The sequence below is a fragment of the Theobroma cacao genome, chromosome 1 (assembly GCF_000208745.1).
Source record: "Theobroma cacao cultivar B97-61/B2 chromosome 1, Criollo_cocoa_genome_V2, whole genome shotgun sequence".
In the NCBI taxonomy this organism is placed as follows: domain Eukaryota; kingdom Viridiplantae; phylum Streptophyta; class Magnoliopsida; order Malvales; family Malvaceae; genus Theobroma; species Theobroma cacao.
Genome location: NC_030850.1, coordinates 35924588 through 35939008, shown reverse-complemented (window position 1 = coordinate 35939008; position 14421 = coordinate 35924588). Strand labels below are relative to the sequence as shown.

General features: G+C 38.7%; 4 protein-coding genes across 6 annotated transcripts; 3 read left to right on the top strand and 1 right to left on the bottom strand.

The window, feature by feature from the left end:
• Positions 985-3468, top strand: LOC18614404 (carotenoid cleavage dioxygenase 7, chloroplastic). Its single transcript, XM_018120936.1, has 6 exons — positions 985-1768; positions 1937-2065; positions 2184-2315; positions 2400-2672; positions 2758-3158; positions 3240-3468. Exons 1-6 carry the CDS (start codon positions 1012-1014, stop codon positions 3384-3386), a joined length of 1839 nt encoding a protein of 612 aa, XP_017976425.1. The 5' UTR covers positions 985-1011; the 3' UTR covers positions 3387-3468.
• Positions 4151-10231, top strand: LOC18614403 (nuclear pore complex protein NUP62). 2 transcript variants are annotated; one of them, XM_007052157.2, is made up of 10 exons: positions 4151-5830; positions 6053-6149; positions 6863-6941; positions 7454-7576; positions 7743-7820; positions 8755-8858; positions 9066-9153; positions 9241-9339; positions 9693-9813; positions 9920-10231. In XM_007052157.2, the coding sequence occupies exons 1-9, from the start codon at positions 4243-4245 to the stop codon at positions 9783-9785; spliced, it is 2349 nt and encodes a 782-aa protein (XP_007052219.2). In that variant the 5' UTR covers positions 4151-4242; the 3' UTR covers positions 9786-9813; positions 9920-10231. The 2 variants fall into 2 exon arrangements, with proteins under 2 accessions (XP_007052219.2, XP_017985353.1); XM_018129864.1 differs by having other exon boundaries at positions 4152-5830; positions 9693-9975.
• Positions 10224-12001, bottom strand: LOC18614402. The gene is made up of 4 exons (XM_007052156.2): positions 11561-12001; positions 11336-11483; positions 11093-11189; positions 10224-10686 (listed from the first exon to the last, which is right to left on the bottom strand). The coding sequence occupies exons 1-4, from the start codon at positions 11863-11865 to the stop codon at positions 10421-10423; spliced, it is 816 nt and encodes a 271-aa protein (XP_007052218.2). The 5' UTR covers positions 11866-12001; the 3' UTR covers positions 10224-10420.
• Positions 12370-14419, top strand: LOC18614401 (cell number regulator 6). Of its 2 annotated transcripts, XM_018129851.1 has the most exons (5): positions 12370-12500; positions 12603-12710; positions 13108-13222; positions 13399-13664; positions 14005-14419. In XM_018129851.1, the coding sequence occupies exons 1-5, from the start codon at positions 12498-12500 to the stop codon at positions 14245-14247; spliced, it is 735 nt and encodes a 244-aa protein (XP_017985340.1). In that variant the 5' UTR covers positions 12370-12497; the 3' UTR covers positions 14248-14419. The 2 variants fall into 2 exon arrangements, with proteins under 2 accessions (XP_017985340.1, XP_017985347.1); XM_018129858.1 differs by having other exon boundaries at positions 12370-12710.

The window sequence follows — 14421 nt, the reverse complement described above, 5'->3', positions numbered from 1 at the left end:
CGGCCATCTGGCCCACTGTCCTCTGTTTTCTTTAGTTTTTGTCATTTTTCGTTGCTGGATCAGACCTACAACCCATGATGGTATCAAACTCGTAATCATTATTCCATTTGAGTGCCCAAATTTTTATATTCCCAATGCAGCACCTTCTTCAAAGTACCTCTGGCCTTTCCTTTCACTCTTACACGTAATCAAGCTACCATTTTCCCAAGTGGAACACTTTCAATGGCTGTCTAAATTTCCCAAACGCCTTTGTTCATGTAGCGATACGACAGTATAGCTCACAGTTATAACCACGGAAATCGTAGCTAATTGCAGCATGGTGCAGACACCAGGAGAACATGATAGATAAGTAGTTTGTTTATAGCATTAAGCATAAATTAAGATATTGTAAACGACTTATGATCCTCAATCGTTTTATATGACATCATTTTGTAGTAATTTATTATGATAAAGACCTCTCCTTAAAGAGTGTAATAAATACTTTATAATTGAATATTATTTATGTATTAAATAAAATTAAATTATTAAATTTTCTTACACCTTGTTAGGTCTCCATGGTGGAGCAATTTGACCAATTTGGCTTCCGTAGGGCAATGGCCTTGCAATCAAACTACATGACAAAGGTAAAATCGATAAATAATGATATAAAGCAGTGAATATCTATTGCCATAATGCCATGACAGCTTTTTTACCTTTATTTTATGTACTCTTGCCTTAACATTAGAAAACAAAAGGAAATAAAAGAAGACATATTTTGTCTGCCATTTTCATGGTGCAAGAAATTCTTCATGTCCTCCATGATAGACCCGATGCATAGACCCCACCATGCAACCAAATGACTGGCAAATCTGTAATTAATGAAAAAAAGCCCAAGAAATTAGACAATGCTATCCAACCAACATTCTTGTTCTTATAGCATAACCTGATAGCCATGCTATAAGTTGCTTCTGCATCCTTGGAGAACTCCACAAATTAAAGAAAACTCCTGCAGGCCAAAAATACTTGCAAAAAATGCAGGCCAAACTCTTTCATATCATTCCATCAGGATTCCATTCGCCAGGGAAACATCCTCAGCTGCATCAACCATCGTTACCAAAGAAGCTGCCACGGGCCATATCCATTTCCAGCCCTCCTGCGGATAATCACGTTCCAGGCCCTTTGACACTAGACAGGGATGATTCTGTGGCTGCCTTTTGGGACTATCAATTTTTATTCGTGTCACAACGCTCGGAGACGGCTGAGCCGATCACGCTCCGCGTTGTGGACGGTGCAATCCCCACGGACTTCCCTTCCGGTACATATTACCTAGCCGGTCCAGGGCTATTCACCGATGATCATGGCTCGACAGTGCACCCTTTAGACGGTCATGGTTACCTCAGGGCCTTTAGCATCGATGGTGCAGCTAGAGAAGTCAAGTTCATGGCTAGGTACGTAAAGACCGAAGCTCAAGCAGAGGAGCACGATCCCGTGACTGACACCTGGCAGTTTACGCACCGTGGCCCGTTTTCCGTGTTAAAGGGGGGCAAGAAACTTGGCAACGTTAAGGTGATGAAAAATGTAGCTAATACCAGTGTGTTGAGGTGGGGTGGAAGGTTATTGTGCTTATGGGAAGGTGGAGATCCTTACGAGATTGAATCAGGGACGTTGGAAACCATCGGGAGTTTTGATGTGATAAACGGCCATGATTTGTTGCCGGAGGCTGAGAAGAAGGGTACCGACGGTGATTTATTGGACGCAGCCGCCCGGCTGTTGAAGCCGATCCTATACGGTAAGTTTGTCCAATTTGCATTGTTGTTAAGGGAATCCATGTCAGCATCGAAGATGACTTATTTTATTTCTTTTTCACATCCATTTGTTTATTATATATCCCAAGTTGAAATTAACTTAGGTAATTTAATGCAGTTAAATGTTGTTTTATCCTAAATATGCTCGACAGGTGTGTTCAAGATGCCTCCCAAAAGACTCTTGTCTCATTATAAACTTGATGCTCAAAGGAACCGACTTCTTACAGTCTCATGCAACGCAGAGGACATGCTAGTGCCGCGCAGCAACTTTACATTTTATGGTTTGTTGTGTATATATATGTGTGTGTATATATATATATAATTATTTGTACATAAGACATAGTACATAAAATTGATCATTGATGTCAGGATTTCTATTTGTATATTTCATGTTTGTAGAGTTCGACTCAGAATTCAAGTTGTTGCAGAAACAAGAATTCAACATCCCTGATCATTTGATGATCCATGATTGGGCTTTTACAGATAGTCATTACATACTGTTCGGCAATCGCGTCAAGCTCGATGTTATTGGTAATCACTGATCAACTGCAAAACAGATTGAGAATTCTGTAAACAGGATGGAAAATGAAGCATTTTCGTTATATTTAACTGCAGGATCGGTGACGGCAGTATGTGGGTTATCGCCAATGATATCGGCATTGTCAGTGAACCCAAGCAAGTCCACGTCTCCCATTTACTTGCTCCCTCGCTTTCCTGGTAAATCTGCTGGACAGCGAGATTGGAGACTGCCGGTGGAAGCTCCATCCCGGAAGTGGCTATTGCATGTTGGCAATGCCTTTGAGGTCAAGGATGTGGATGGTAATTCGGAGATTCAAATCCAAGCATGTGCTTGTTCTTACCAATGGTTCAATTTCCAAAAATTATTTGGTAAGTTCATGTTTTTCCAGCGGTTTTTGTTCTTCTGCCTCGTATGGCAAGTATGTTGAAGTCTAACGTTGAAGCATGGGGACAGGATATAATTGGCAAAGTGGTAAACTAGATCCCTCGATTATGAATGTAAAACAAGGTGCAAATGAGTTGTTACCCCACCTTGTTCAGGTATCGATTAACCTGGACGCTGATGGAAACTGCCAAAACTGTTGCGTGGAGAATCTGAATCAATGGAACAAGCCATCTGATTTTCCAGTCATCAATCCAGACTTTTCTGGCAACAAGAATGAATACATTTATGCATCAACTTCTTCCGGGTCTAGGCAGACATTGCCCCATTTTCCGTTTGACATGGTGTTGAAGCTAAATTTGACAACAAAATCAACCTTTACATGGTCTGCAGGGGCTCGTAGATTTATCGGTGAGCCTATTTTTGTCCCCAAAGGAACCGAAGAAGATGATGGGTACATTCTTGTAGTCGAAGTAAGCAACCGATACCTGTTAAAATTTTCCTTTTGCTTAGTTTTTTTGCTCCTTTCTGACATGATTTATGTTGTTTGACAGTATGCAGTTTCAATACAGAGATGTTATCTTGTCATCTTGGATCCTAAGAGGATTGGTGAAACTGATGCCCTGGTCGCAAGACTAGAAGTCCCTCAGCACTTGAACTTCCCTCTCGGCTTTCATGGGCTTTGGGCCAATAGCCCTTGAACTTCCCCAAGCACCAATTGAAGATTTTTGTACGAAATCACCATATCATTAATTTTAATTCAATAATACATGCACGAATATCGCATATCCAACTCAAAGAGTTAAACTCAAATATCTTCATTTAAATAAAAAAATATTAAAAAGTTTGAAAATTTCGTAATTTGCATCTAAATTAATGAGTTACATATTTAATTATTAAACAACTATCATCTTTAATATATCAAAATCCTATCCTATATAAAGAAGAGCTATCTATCTTTGTAAAGAAATAATTTTATACTCTTAAATTAAAAGAAGACTGTGTATTAATTTAACCATAAAAAATAAAATAAAGATTCGAGATCTTGGATTAAATATTTTTCTTAAAAATCTTATCTCGAATTAATGATGCATCGAGTAGTATTTTTTTAATTTTTATGAGTTTTTACGATTTTTGAACGAAATAAAATTAGGTAATTTTTATTTAATGATTTTATTGATGTATGTTTACCAAAATTCATTAATTAATAGGATATCGTTCTCTTATATGAAAAAGATATATTGTTTCAAAACTTTATTAAACTTCATTTCCGTAGATAACATATTAGCAAAGATTTAATAAAAATTTGGACATGACTAAAATAAGCCAAACGTTTGTGGTAAAATAATAAATGAACCAAAATTAATTTATCACGTGCGAAGCATGTGATGAGACTGGGCGGGCGAACCAGCCCGAACCGTCTGTGCCTATCGCGCTTCAAATCAGAAACCCTCCCAAAATTTCCAAAACCTTCCATCGTTCGAAAAACCCCAACACCAGCAATTCTAAACAGAGGAGAGAGAGAGGGCTGGAGAAAGGAGGAACAGATCGGGGAAAATGTCGGGTTTCTCGTTCCCTTCCTCATCCTCTTCTCAATCTTCATCATCATCTTCGTCATCTCCGTTCTCATTAGGATCCTCCCCATCTCCATTCGGGTCATCCACTTCTGCATCCGCACCCACTTTTGGTTCTTCGCTTTTCAACTCAAACCCTAGCTCCTCCTCCTCCACCGCCATAACCACCACCCCGGCATTCTCGTCAAATCCTGCCTCCGGCTCGAGTCCATTCGTCGGGTTCGGACAACCCAGCTCTTCCTCTTCTTCCGCCTCTTCGGCTCCCGTATCCTCTTTCGCGGTCGGTTCCGGTTCCGGCGCATCCCCCTTCTCCTCATCTTCTTCTTCTGCAACCTCCGGTTTGTTCGGAGCAGCTTCTTCTGCATCAACTTCACCTTTGCCTTGGGGCGCACCTTCTTCCGCAGCACCTTCCGCAGCACCTTCCGCTTCGCCGCTGTTTGTCTCGGCTTCTTCCGCTGCAGGTTCGGGTTCATCCTTGTTTGGGACATCGATTTCTAGTACGAGTTCGCCTTCATTTGGGTTCGCCACAGCTTCATCTACGGTCAGTTCTGCTCTGTCCATTTTTGGAGCATCTTCATCCGCAGCGAGTACAACAGGTTCATCTTTATTCGGGGCATCTTCATTCACAGCGAGTACAACAGGTTCATCTTTATTCGGGGCATCTTCATTCGCAGCTAGTACAACAGGTTCATCGTTATTCGTGGCATGTTCATCGGCTTCTACTACTCCTTTGTTTGGCTCCACAGCAAGTTCAGGTCCATCCCTCTTTGGGGCATCTGCATTAGCAGTAAGTTCAGCTTCATCCCCGTTTGGAGCCAGCGGTGGTTCCTCTCTATTTTTATCTTCACCAGCGCCAACTGCAGCTCCTACTACTAGCTCTTTTGGCTCTTCATCATCGTCTTCAGCTTCTACTGCTGCTGCAGCTACAACTCCATCCTTTTCAAGCTTGCTATCATCAAGCTCTGCTTCAAATTCAACCTCCGCTTCACCATTCTTGGCTTCTACTGGGTTCTCTTTCTCGAGTAGTTCGTCATTTTTGAAGAGCACTGCAAGTTCAACATCAACACCAACCTCTACGACAGCTCCTTCGTTAACAGCTGCTGCTTCTTCATCAAGCTCGTCAGGCTTCTCTTTCGCTCCACCTTCTTCTTCAGCCTCTCAACCTACCTTTGGATATGGCAATGCAGCTGCCATGTCTAAACCCACTTCTTTGTCTTTTGGAACGTCATCGGCGCCATTGTTTTCTACAGTTACCACCACAACTAGTGCTTATACTCCAGCAGCTAGTACTGCTGCTGCTTCTGCTGCTTCTTCTGCTGCGGCTTCAACACCGGCATTCCCTACATTTAATTTGAGTTCATCTTCTGCTACTACGGCTTCTTCATCAGCTGCACCTGCAAGTTCAGCTGCTTCATCAGCTGCTGTGAGTTCTTTTACTGGATTTGGTGTGACAAATGCAGCTGCTACGTCAGGGAGTACCAGTTCTTTCACTGGTTTTTCATTATCGACAAAACCATCTGCTCCTACTTCATCCTCACAAGCGCAATCCACTACTACTGCTCCTGTATTCAGTGAGTTGTTTACTTATGTACTTCAATATTTGAGGTTTATTTATTTCCTCAATGCTTATTGTCTTTCTTTTTTTGTACTGTTATGTTGCCTTTTAATAATTCTTACATTCTTAATCTGAATTTCGTTTATCCTGTAATCAGTTATTTCATAGAATGCTAAGGTGCCTAGATCAAGTACTAGTGATTATATGTTGAAGCATCAAATGTGTATTTTTTCTGTAGGTTTCCCTGGTTCCAGTTCTGCTGCTTCAATAACTTCAACTTCCAGTACTACGACTGCCCAAACATCATCAACCCTTGTTGTAGCTTCAAGTAGTGGGTATGTTTTGGTTTCTTGTTGGTGGCTTTATGTTTTAGCCTTTGCTGGTATTCAGAACCATATCCCAGTTTCTGTCAATATTAAATTCCAACGCTTTTATTACTTAAAGTATTAGCTTTAGGTACTTTTGTCTCTGAAACTTTATCTAGAGAAATAGCTTTTGGGAGGTTAAATCTGTCTTTTCTCTCTGCCCCGGCTTTCTCATATATCCTTTGACATTACGTAATGTTTGGTTTTTCTTGTATCAAATTGTTCAATGAAAATTAAAAGTGAAGTCATCGGAAATGAATGTCTGGTGCCTAAGCCAGTGGCACTATAGATAGGGCTGAAACTCTATCATAACATATCGTCCAACTTGCCTTTGGTGGGCTTGTGATGAGAGATGAATGTAGCATGTACAAGTGTGGGGAGTGCTAACTATAACTGGTCTCATTTTTGGAGGTTCTAAAATCTTTAAATATTTTATGGAGCCTTTTGATATTTTGAACTGTAGGAACTATTCCTCTGTTATTCTCTTTAGTTTTACTAGGATGGCATCCTTTTTCTTATTATTTTTTTTGTATGTTTCTTTAATTAAAATGATATAGTCTTCAATCTTCTTTAAACTAGCTTCAATAAAAATGTCAGTAAAAGTTATTGTTGAATTTATGCAATGATTCTGGTGTAACTTCTGTATGACGCCTTCCTTTTTTTTTTTATATTTATTCTTATAGGACTAGTTTAAGTGCCACAGCTGCAATATCTGCTACACCAAAATTACCATCTGAGATAACAGGAAAGACAGTGGAGGAGGTAATTTCCTTTTTATTTTATTTATTATTTTTTCTTAATGATGTAAAATCCTTCTCTTTCATGTGTCTTCATAAGTTTTTCCCGCTAACTATTTCATGCTACAGGAGCAATTACGCTAAAGGGTAAGTTATATTTGTGTTATGATATTGTTTGTGGTCCCAAATAAGTTTTTATATGCATTAAAACAATCAAAGAGAAAAAGGCTAAATAATATTCTCAAGATATTTGCAAGTATAAAGAAGTCAAAAATATGAAGTGGGAATGTGGAATATGTATCTCAAGCATATGCAAAGCAAACAAGTGGGACGATCCTGCCTTTTTCAAACCTTATCATCTTTATACTAGAGCTTTTCTCAAATTTCACTTTTTAGAAGGAAGAAAAAGGAGTAGTTATTTTTAGTGGATCCAAGATGCCTGTTGCAGGGTTGCTGTTTCTATTTCATAGCTTCCCCATCTTCATTCTAATTTTGATTGCCATTGAGCTAATAAGCTTTTCTACTTTTGGGCTAAAGATCATCAAGGAATGGAATGCTGAACTTCAAGAACGCACTGGAAAATTTCGAAAGCAGGCCAGTGCAATAGCTGAGTGGGACAGGCGAATATTGCAGAATCGTGATGTTCTTCTTAGGCTTGAGGTATTATATTATCTTGTGAGATAGCATTCTTGTTAGTGTCATTTGTAAGCCTTGTTGACAATGTTGATGTGACAAGGTTCTTATATTCTCCTCATATTTACTGAAATTTAGTAATGTAATTTGTTGGTGTATATTTCTCTTCTCCTAATTCTAAACATCAATTCAGATTGAAGTGGCAAAAGTGGTTGAGGCCCAAGCTAGCTTGGAGCGACAACTGGAGTTAATTGAGACTCACCAGCAAGAGGTATTTTAATAGTGTTTTTGCTAGTATACATTTTGCTAACTTATTAGCATAACATGGTTTAGGATTAGACGACCTTATGACTGTTGTTATTGCTGATTCACTGGAGGAAATTTCTGCATAGCTATGAAAATTTATATTGCTTCAGCTCAGCATGAAATTGTTTTTTTTTTTTTGGTTAGTTATGCTGTTCTTGTTCTAATGGATTTTTTATTTTTCATTATTATTGATGATTTTACCATCTTGATTGTTGCGTCCTTATCTTATGGACCTACTCTTAGGTTCTCCATGGTAAGCCATCTTATCAAATATTGTAATTGTTAATATTGGTTGATGCTTGTTACCAAGTTTAAGTCTTTAACAATCAATTTCGTGTATTTTTTTTTTCTGTTGTTCAATATGCTTGAATATTTACTGAATAAGGGCATGAAATATATATTCAACACATAACCGTTAGCTTTAATTGGTCATATTTTCTAGTAGATTGGCTTGTGTGGTGGATAACTATTCTAGAAAGAAACACATTTACATTCTTCTATTGGTGGTCAATCAAATTGTTGCGAGATTGTCTTCTGCCACGATTGTCTGCTCATTCCAGGTGCTAGTTGAGAGCACAGTTCTCCTTTTCTAGTGAAAGTCTCCCCAATATTCAGATGCAGAAATATAAGGTTTTCTCCTGTCAAACATAGAAAATATTTTGTTTCCAGTATGACATTATAGTTTGTACTTTGTAGTGTTTAAGTTTTGTGAAGATCATATGAACACTCATAGTATGAATTCTTAAAGTGCCCTGTAAAATGATTGTGTAAGCTATTGCTTGCCTCCTAATCACTATCTTTTGACTGTATATTCATGACTATATGTGTATAATCTGATAAAACCATTACTATTTTAAAAAAAAAATGTTTGATGAATGTTTAATGCATCTCCCCCTTAGGTTGATAAAGCTTTGCTAAGTATGGAAGAAGAAGCAGAACGTATTTATAAGGATGAGCGTGGATTGCTTCTTGATGATGAAGCTGCATCAACACGAGATGCAATGTGAGAATTAGCTTGTTTTAACTTTAGTCTAGTTTTAGATCTCATCACAAGCTTGGTCTTTTTGTGCACAAGTGAGCTTTGCTTAAGATATATTCATTTGACGAACCTTATCTTGGCTAAACCGGAGCTGGATCAGACTGTGCTCGTCACCTCTGTTCATATTGATTGATTGCAAGTGTAAGAGTATATTTTTTATTTGCTTTTCAGGTATGAGCAGGCAGAAATTGTGGAGAGGGAATTGGAGCAGATGGCAGAACAGATTAAATCTATTATTGAGACTGTAAACTCTAGTCAGGTAACTGCTCTCCGTCTTATGATCAACTTGCTCTAATTAGCCTTTACAACGTAAGCAGAAATTAAAATTGCCTTCTACTTTGCTTAGGGTGGGGAACTTGAGGCACTTGATGGAATGACTCCTTTAGATGTGGTTGTCAGAATCTTGAATAATCAACTGACTTCTTTAATGTGGATTGATGAGAAGGTTCGTAATTTTTTTCCTGCATTTATTGGTCTCCTTAATTGTATAAAATAATTGTTACATTTGTATTCTTGAAAATTGAGAAATCTATGTAATATTAATTAGTGACATTTTGGGTAGTTAAGTTGGAAATTAGTTGGTCTGTTTACACTTCTTAGTAGATGTCTTTTGTTCCCTATTTACCTGCTTCAAATACGTATATAACGAAACAGCATCTTGTGACAGTCCCAAAAGTTATTTAGAAGCGAGAAATTAAGTTAATTATTGTGTAGTCAACATTCTCTTATCTTCCTGGATTTTATAAGAGTTATATTTCAGTACCAGGAACTCTGACTTATCTGAACCATTCATTTCAGGCTGAGGAATTCTCTTCTCGTATCCAAAAGCTTGCCATGCAGGGTTCTGCCGCAGATCGAGAATTAATGGCTCCGAAATTTTGGATGTCATGATCCTGGAATTTGTACACTTAGCTTAAAGGTTGTCCCAAAGTTACCATGTAGTAAATGCAGAGCAAAGGTGAAATACACCTTTGTTAATTTTTCAACGAAATACATTTAATGTTTTAGTTATTCCCCTTTCATAGGTTTGGACCGTTTGGTGCTCTGACAACATTTTTCGGGTGATGGAATTGGTGGTGATTATAGCCATTAAAGTTTGTACAAGTTTTTGCTAGCCGATGGCTTGACCTAATAGTTGTTACCTTTCGTAGGAGGATTGAGTTTCAGGGTTCGCCTTCCCTTCTACCTCCCGTATGTATTAAAAAAATTAGGACCTTCGTTTTTTCGGGCTATTAGGGTTAATGCCTGAGGGCGGATATGATTATGGAAATTTTGAACGATCTCTGATAAGATGGGTGAAGAGAGTAATCAAAATATCAAGCTTAATCATACTGCAACTGAACAGGCTCTGTGCATCAGATATTGGTTTGGCTAATAAGATGAAAAGCATTAAGCGAAATTGTTCAGGGCCATGGTATGCCTCTGCTTTGACTCTTCATCACCCTTTGGATAGTAAAGATAATTACATGGAATGAAGAAAATGTTTGAATCAGAGAGTAAACCGATCATGTTTGTTACGTCTTTGATCAAACCCTTTGAACCCGAGCTACAATCACGATCAACAGTATGACAATGGAGAGAAGCAGCGATGATCTAATTGTTTCGTCCAACTGGTCTCTGGTTTCTTCATCAGGCTTTTCACTCCCACGAGTTTGGAAAACCTCATTCAGAAGAGACTGGAATTTCATTACGAGTTCTGTGATTTTTGCTTTTGTCATGTCCAAAATCCACTGCAAAATGACTTTGCCGAGGTCTGCTTCAACGGTTGAATTGCATGCCCTTCCATTTTCAACTGCAAGGAACAGAAGACTCAGTGCAAAATCATACAAAATGCACTCACGATTGACATTGTTTATATAGAAAAGAAATACAAGAATTTCCTTCTGTAGTAACTCCATGCTGGAGCCTGGCCTGCAGGATACTCTTAGGTAGACAAAAAGGTGTTCTTTTTCTTTCTGAGCAGAGTTTTCTAAGTATTTCCCGTTCTATTTAATTCAATTCCATTGCATTGCTCCATTTTTATTTCTTGGAAGCTGCTATGTTAGCTGCAGGATTCCGCCTCATATTTTGGTCATTACTACATTTCCAGACTTTCATGGCAGATAAAAGCAACAAGAATCTATCTTCAAAACTAAACAAGGCTAAGCACATATTTGGCCATAGGAATTAAGCTGAGATGATGGCTCTCAGAAACAGACCTGCAGGGTGGGGCAACTCACAGAGCTTCCGAACGAACTCATTCTGCCTAATAGCATCCCAAAGAGCTTTATCAGATGATAGTGCAACGACCAGCCTCTACATGCACATTCCATTCACATAAGAGACAATTTAGAAAATGTAGCTAAAAGTACAAATCACAACAATTTCGAAGCAGAACTAGCAATTCAGGAACTAGTAACTACCCATCAAAATATCTGAAAAAGTTAATTCAAGGCATGAACCTTAACAGATGGCTCCTTCAGGAGCAAGCTGAAGGCATCGTAGGCTCTTCCAAGCCCTTGAGATTGCCATCGGCTTGAGTCACAACTGTCCAAAAGAGGCTGCAGCCATTTCATTTGTGGTGTAGATGAAGAAACCCTATGAATGAAACTGGTCGAGAAAGCAAAATTATTAGAAACGCTCCCCGGTCTAAGTATAAATTCTCAAGAAAGTCAGAAACCACTCACTTCTGGAGGGCAGCTACAGCATCTTCAACTTCTGGCTTGGACGGAACAGGCCCCAAAACAAAATTATTGAAGGACCCGGTTGCTGTTTTATTCTCTTTTCCATCTACAGCCTCTAGCCTTCTACAAATTTCACCATGGCAGGTGGAGGAAGAAGAAGCAGTAGAAGGTCTAAGTGGAGCAGTATAATTGGATGGCACTGGAAGGCTAAGACTGTTTGAAGAAGACGAAGATATGGAAGGAACGCTAGAGGAGGAAGAATTGAATTGAATCATTGGAAGCTCAATGTGCATGGTTCCTCCTCCCATGGTTCTTCTCCTTTTAGTTATTCAGTAATCTAATCTTTGCTTCTGCAATTGCTATTGCAAGGCATAGGAAAGGAACTAGGGCACTCATCTAGTAAGTTCCAAGATTTTAGCTTTTATTTTTTTCTGGGCCAATAATATTTCTGCACAATTACACTTGGTTGAGATATTATTCTTGTAGATAGTATTGTAAGTTCTATTACTTTTCCCTTAGAGAAAAAAACAAAACAAATGTTACTTTCAACAAATAAGTTATATAAGCATATTAATTACATTTAATTTAAGCAATAAATTCCAATCATATAGACTGAAATTGGGTGGTTTTTGGATGACTGGGTGTGTACCATTTCTTTTGTATAACATACAAAGTAAGTTAAAGCTTAAAATTTCCATCCAAACCCTTCACACTGTGCCTTGCAACTTGGAAGGGTTGTGGGGTGAGGTTTTGTTCCTAAAGTTAGCCTTGTCCTTCTCCGTAGGAAAGGCGATGGAAAATCATTGAAGAAAAAGAAACTATAAAAAGGAAAAAGAACAAGGGAAATTGACTGATTCTTATAGAAGGTACAAGAAGAAAACATCCCCAGATTCGGAGCAGCATTTTCCATTCATATGATCATATCCAGCTATACGACAAAATGGTTTCATAACCTTTCCCTGTCTCTCTCTTGCATTGGTAAAACACATGCAGAAAGTGGCTGATATGATTCGGTGTTTTCGTTTTTGTAATGTTGTGATCACAGATGGAGGACACCAGTGCGCCTTCAAGTTACGTAAGGCTTACAAAGGAAAAAGAGCCTCTGGAAGATATCACCCCTGGAGAACTCAATCAACCCGTTCAAGTTCCTCAGGTTTTTCCATTGTTTAATGATCATTTCTCTTTCCCTCACATGCTTTCGATCTGCATTCTCTTAGTATCTGTTTCTATTGCTAGTATATTGCATTTAAACTAGTTCTTGAATTGAAGCAGAGATTTCTTTCTTTATACATTGCATGGTGTTGGTTCTTTTGTGGGCTTATTTCATTTTTTGTCAGATCTGGGTCCGATGTTGTTGCATTGAACAGATTAAATTCTTTGTTAGTTTGCTATTTGAACTGGTATGGCATGGTTTACGAGATACTTATGTTTATAATATCTCTATTTGAAGTGGTATGGCATTGGATTTCTCTTGCTTTGTTGATCAAAAAAGAAAACTGTGTTTTCCTTCTTGGTTTGCTTCTGATTTTCTCTACCATTTTGATATATAGTTGATAGTTCGTACTTGTCCTGAATGTGGGCAACCTCTACCTCAAAGCTATGAGCCACCTGCTGATGAAGACTGGACAACAGGAATTTGCGGCTGTCTTGAAGATACTGATAGCTGTAAGAGTCCAATCCACTTTTTAACTGAATATACAGAACAAGCAGCATAATGCTTGAAAGAGTTTTGCTGATAATCATACTGCTATATATGGAGCATTGCTCAAGGCTCATTTACATCAAGGATTTCACGGTGTTGTAATTGTTGATCATTTTTAGATCATTACATAATGTTTCAGGCTGGACTGGTCTCTTTTGTCCATGTTTGTTGTTTGGGCAAAACGTTGAAACCTTGAGAGAAGATATTGCAAGGAAAGATGCGTGCTTCTGTCATGCTTTATGTGTAGAAGGCGGAATGGTGGTTGCAGGAGCAACTCTACTCGTCCATGGTATCGACCCTAAAACATCATTTCTCATTTGTGAGACCCTGGTTTTCGCTTGGTGGTTGTGTGGCATCTACAATGGCTTGTTTCGACAATCACTACAGAAAAAATATCATCTCAAGGTATGTTCATTCCTGTGAATATAAGCACAGGTTGTCTGAGGTATTTGCCCTGGATTTACAATCCTAGAGACATTTGTAGTTATGTACCCTTTAGCAAACTATCAGCAATGCTATCAGTTTCATAAAGATGTGAACCTCAATGAATGAATATCAGCAATGCATCTTTGGAAAGGTTGAAGGCCCCTGCATGTTGTTCTGTTGCTACCCTTTATGTTTCTCTTTCTCAACATTAATTTCCTGGTTTTTGTGGAAACACCAGGGAAGCTGTTTCATCCTAGCATCAAAAATTGTGGCAGTTGTTGGCTGACTGCTAGCTCTGTGCTGTTGTTTAATTTTGCAGAACTCACCCTGTGATCCCTGCATGGTTCACTGCTGCTTGCATTGGTGTGCCTTGTGTCAAGAGCATAGAGAGATGAAGAACCATCTATCTGACAACGCTGAAACCCAAATGACCGTTGTTAAGCCTCCTCCTGTTCAAGAGATGAACTCTGATGATCAGAAACAGGAGCCTGCATCATCATCTCCATCTGCAGCATCTTCTGGAAATGGTGAACACACAAATTTGGAGATACAGCCAGTATAGAATTTCCTAATCACCATCAAATCATATACCACTATCCTTTTTTTTTTCTTTTTTCCTGTTTATTTTGCAAATCTAAGCCAAGCAACTGATTGAAAGGAGGATCAGGAGGGCTGATTGCTAGCATACAAGAACTATAGTTGTTTAATCTTTTTGCAAGCATTGAATTCATTGATT

What these genes read in the sequence shown, in the direction of transcription:
- LOC18614404 (XM_018120936.1), top strand. Translation starts at nt 1,012, where the DNA reads ATGCAGGCCAAACTCTTTCATATCATTCCATCAGGATTCCATTCGCCA. An exon ending in CGTCAAGCTCGATGTTATTG is followed by an intron (nt 2,316 to 2,399) that starts GTAATCACTGAT and finishes ATTTAACTGCAG; the next exon opens with GATCGGTGACGGCAGTATGT. An exon ending in CAATTTCCAAAAATTATTTG is followed by an intron (nt 2,673 to 2,757) that starts GTAAGTTCATGT and finishes GCATGGGGACAG; the next exon opens with GATATAATTGGCAAAGTGGT.
- LOC18614401 (XM_018129851.1), top strand. An exon ending in AACCCGTTCAAGTTCCTCAG is followed by an intron (nt 12,711 to 13,107) that starts GTTTTTCCATTG and finishes TTTGATATATAG; the next exon opens with TTGATAGTTCGTACTTGTCC. An exon ending in TCTTGAAGATACTGATAGCT is followed by an intron (nt 13,223 to 13,398) that starts GTAAGAGTCCAA and finishes ATAATGTTTCAG; the next exon opens with GCTGGACTGGTCTCTTTTGT.
- LOC18614403 (XM_007052157.2), top strand. Translation starts at nt 4,243, where the DNA reads ATGTCGGGTTTCTCGTTCCCTTCCTCATCCTCTTCTCAATCTTCATCA. An exon ending in CAGGAAAGACAGTGGAGGAG is followed by an intron (nt 6,942 to 7,453) that starts GTAATTTCCTTT and finishes TTTGGGCTAAAG; the next exon opens with ATCATCAAGGAATGGAATGC. An exon ending in AGACTGTAAACTCTAGTCAG is followed by an intron (nt 9,154 to 9,240) that starts GTAACTGCTCTC and finishes TACTTTGCTTAG; the next exon opens with GGTGGGGAACTTGAGGCACT.
- LOC18614402 (XM_007052156.2), bottom strand. Translation starts at nt 11,865, where the DNA reads ATGGGAGGAGGAACCATGCACATTGAGCTTCCAATGATTCAATTCAAT. An exon ending in TGAAGGAGCCATCTGTTAAG is followed by an intron (nt 11,190 to 11,335) that starts GTTCATGCCTTG and finishes ATGTGCATGTAG; the next exon opens with AGGCTGGTCGTTGCACTATC. An exon ending in TGAGTTGCCCCACCCTGCAG is followed by an intron (nt 10,687 to 11,092) that starts GTCTGTTTCTGA and finishes TGTTCCTTGCAG; the next exon opens with TTGAAAATGGAAGGGCATGC.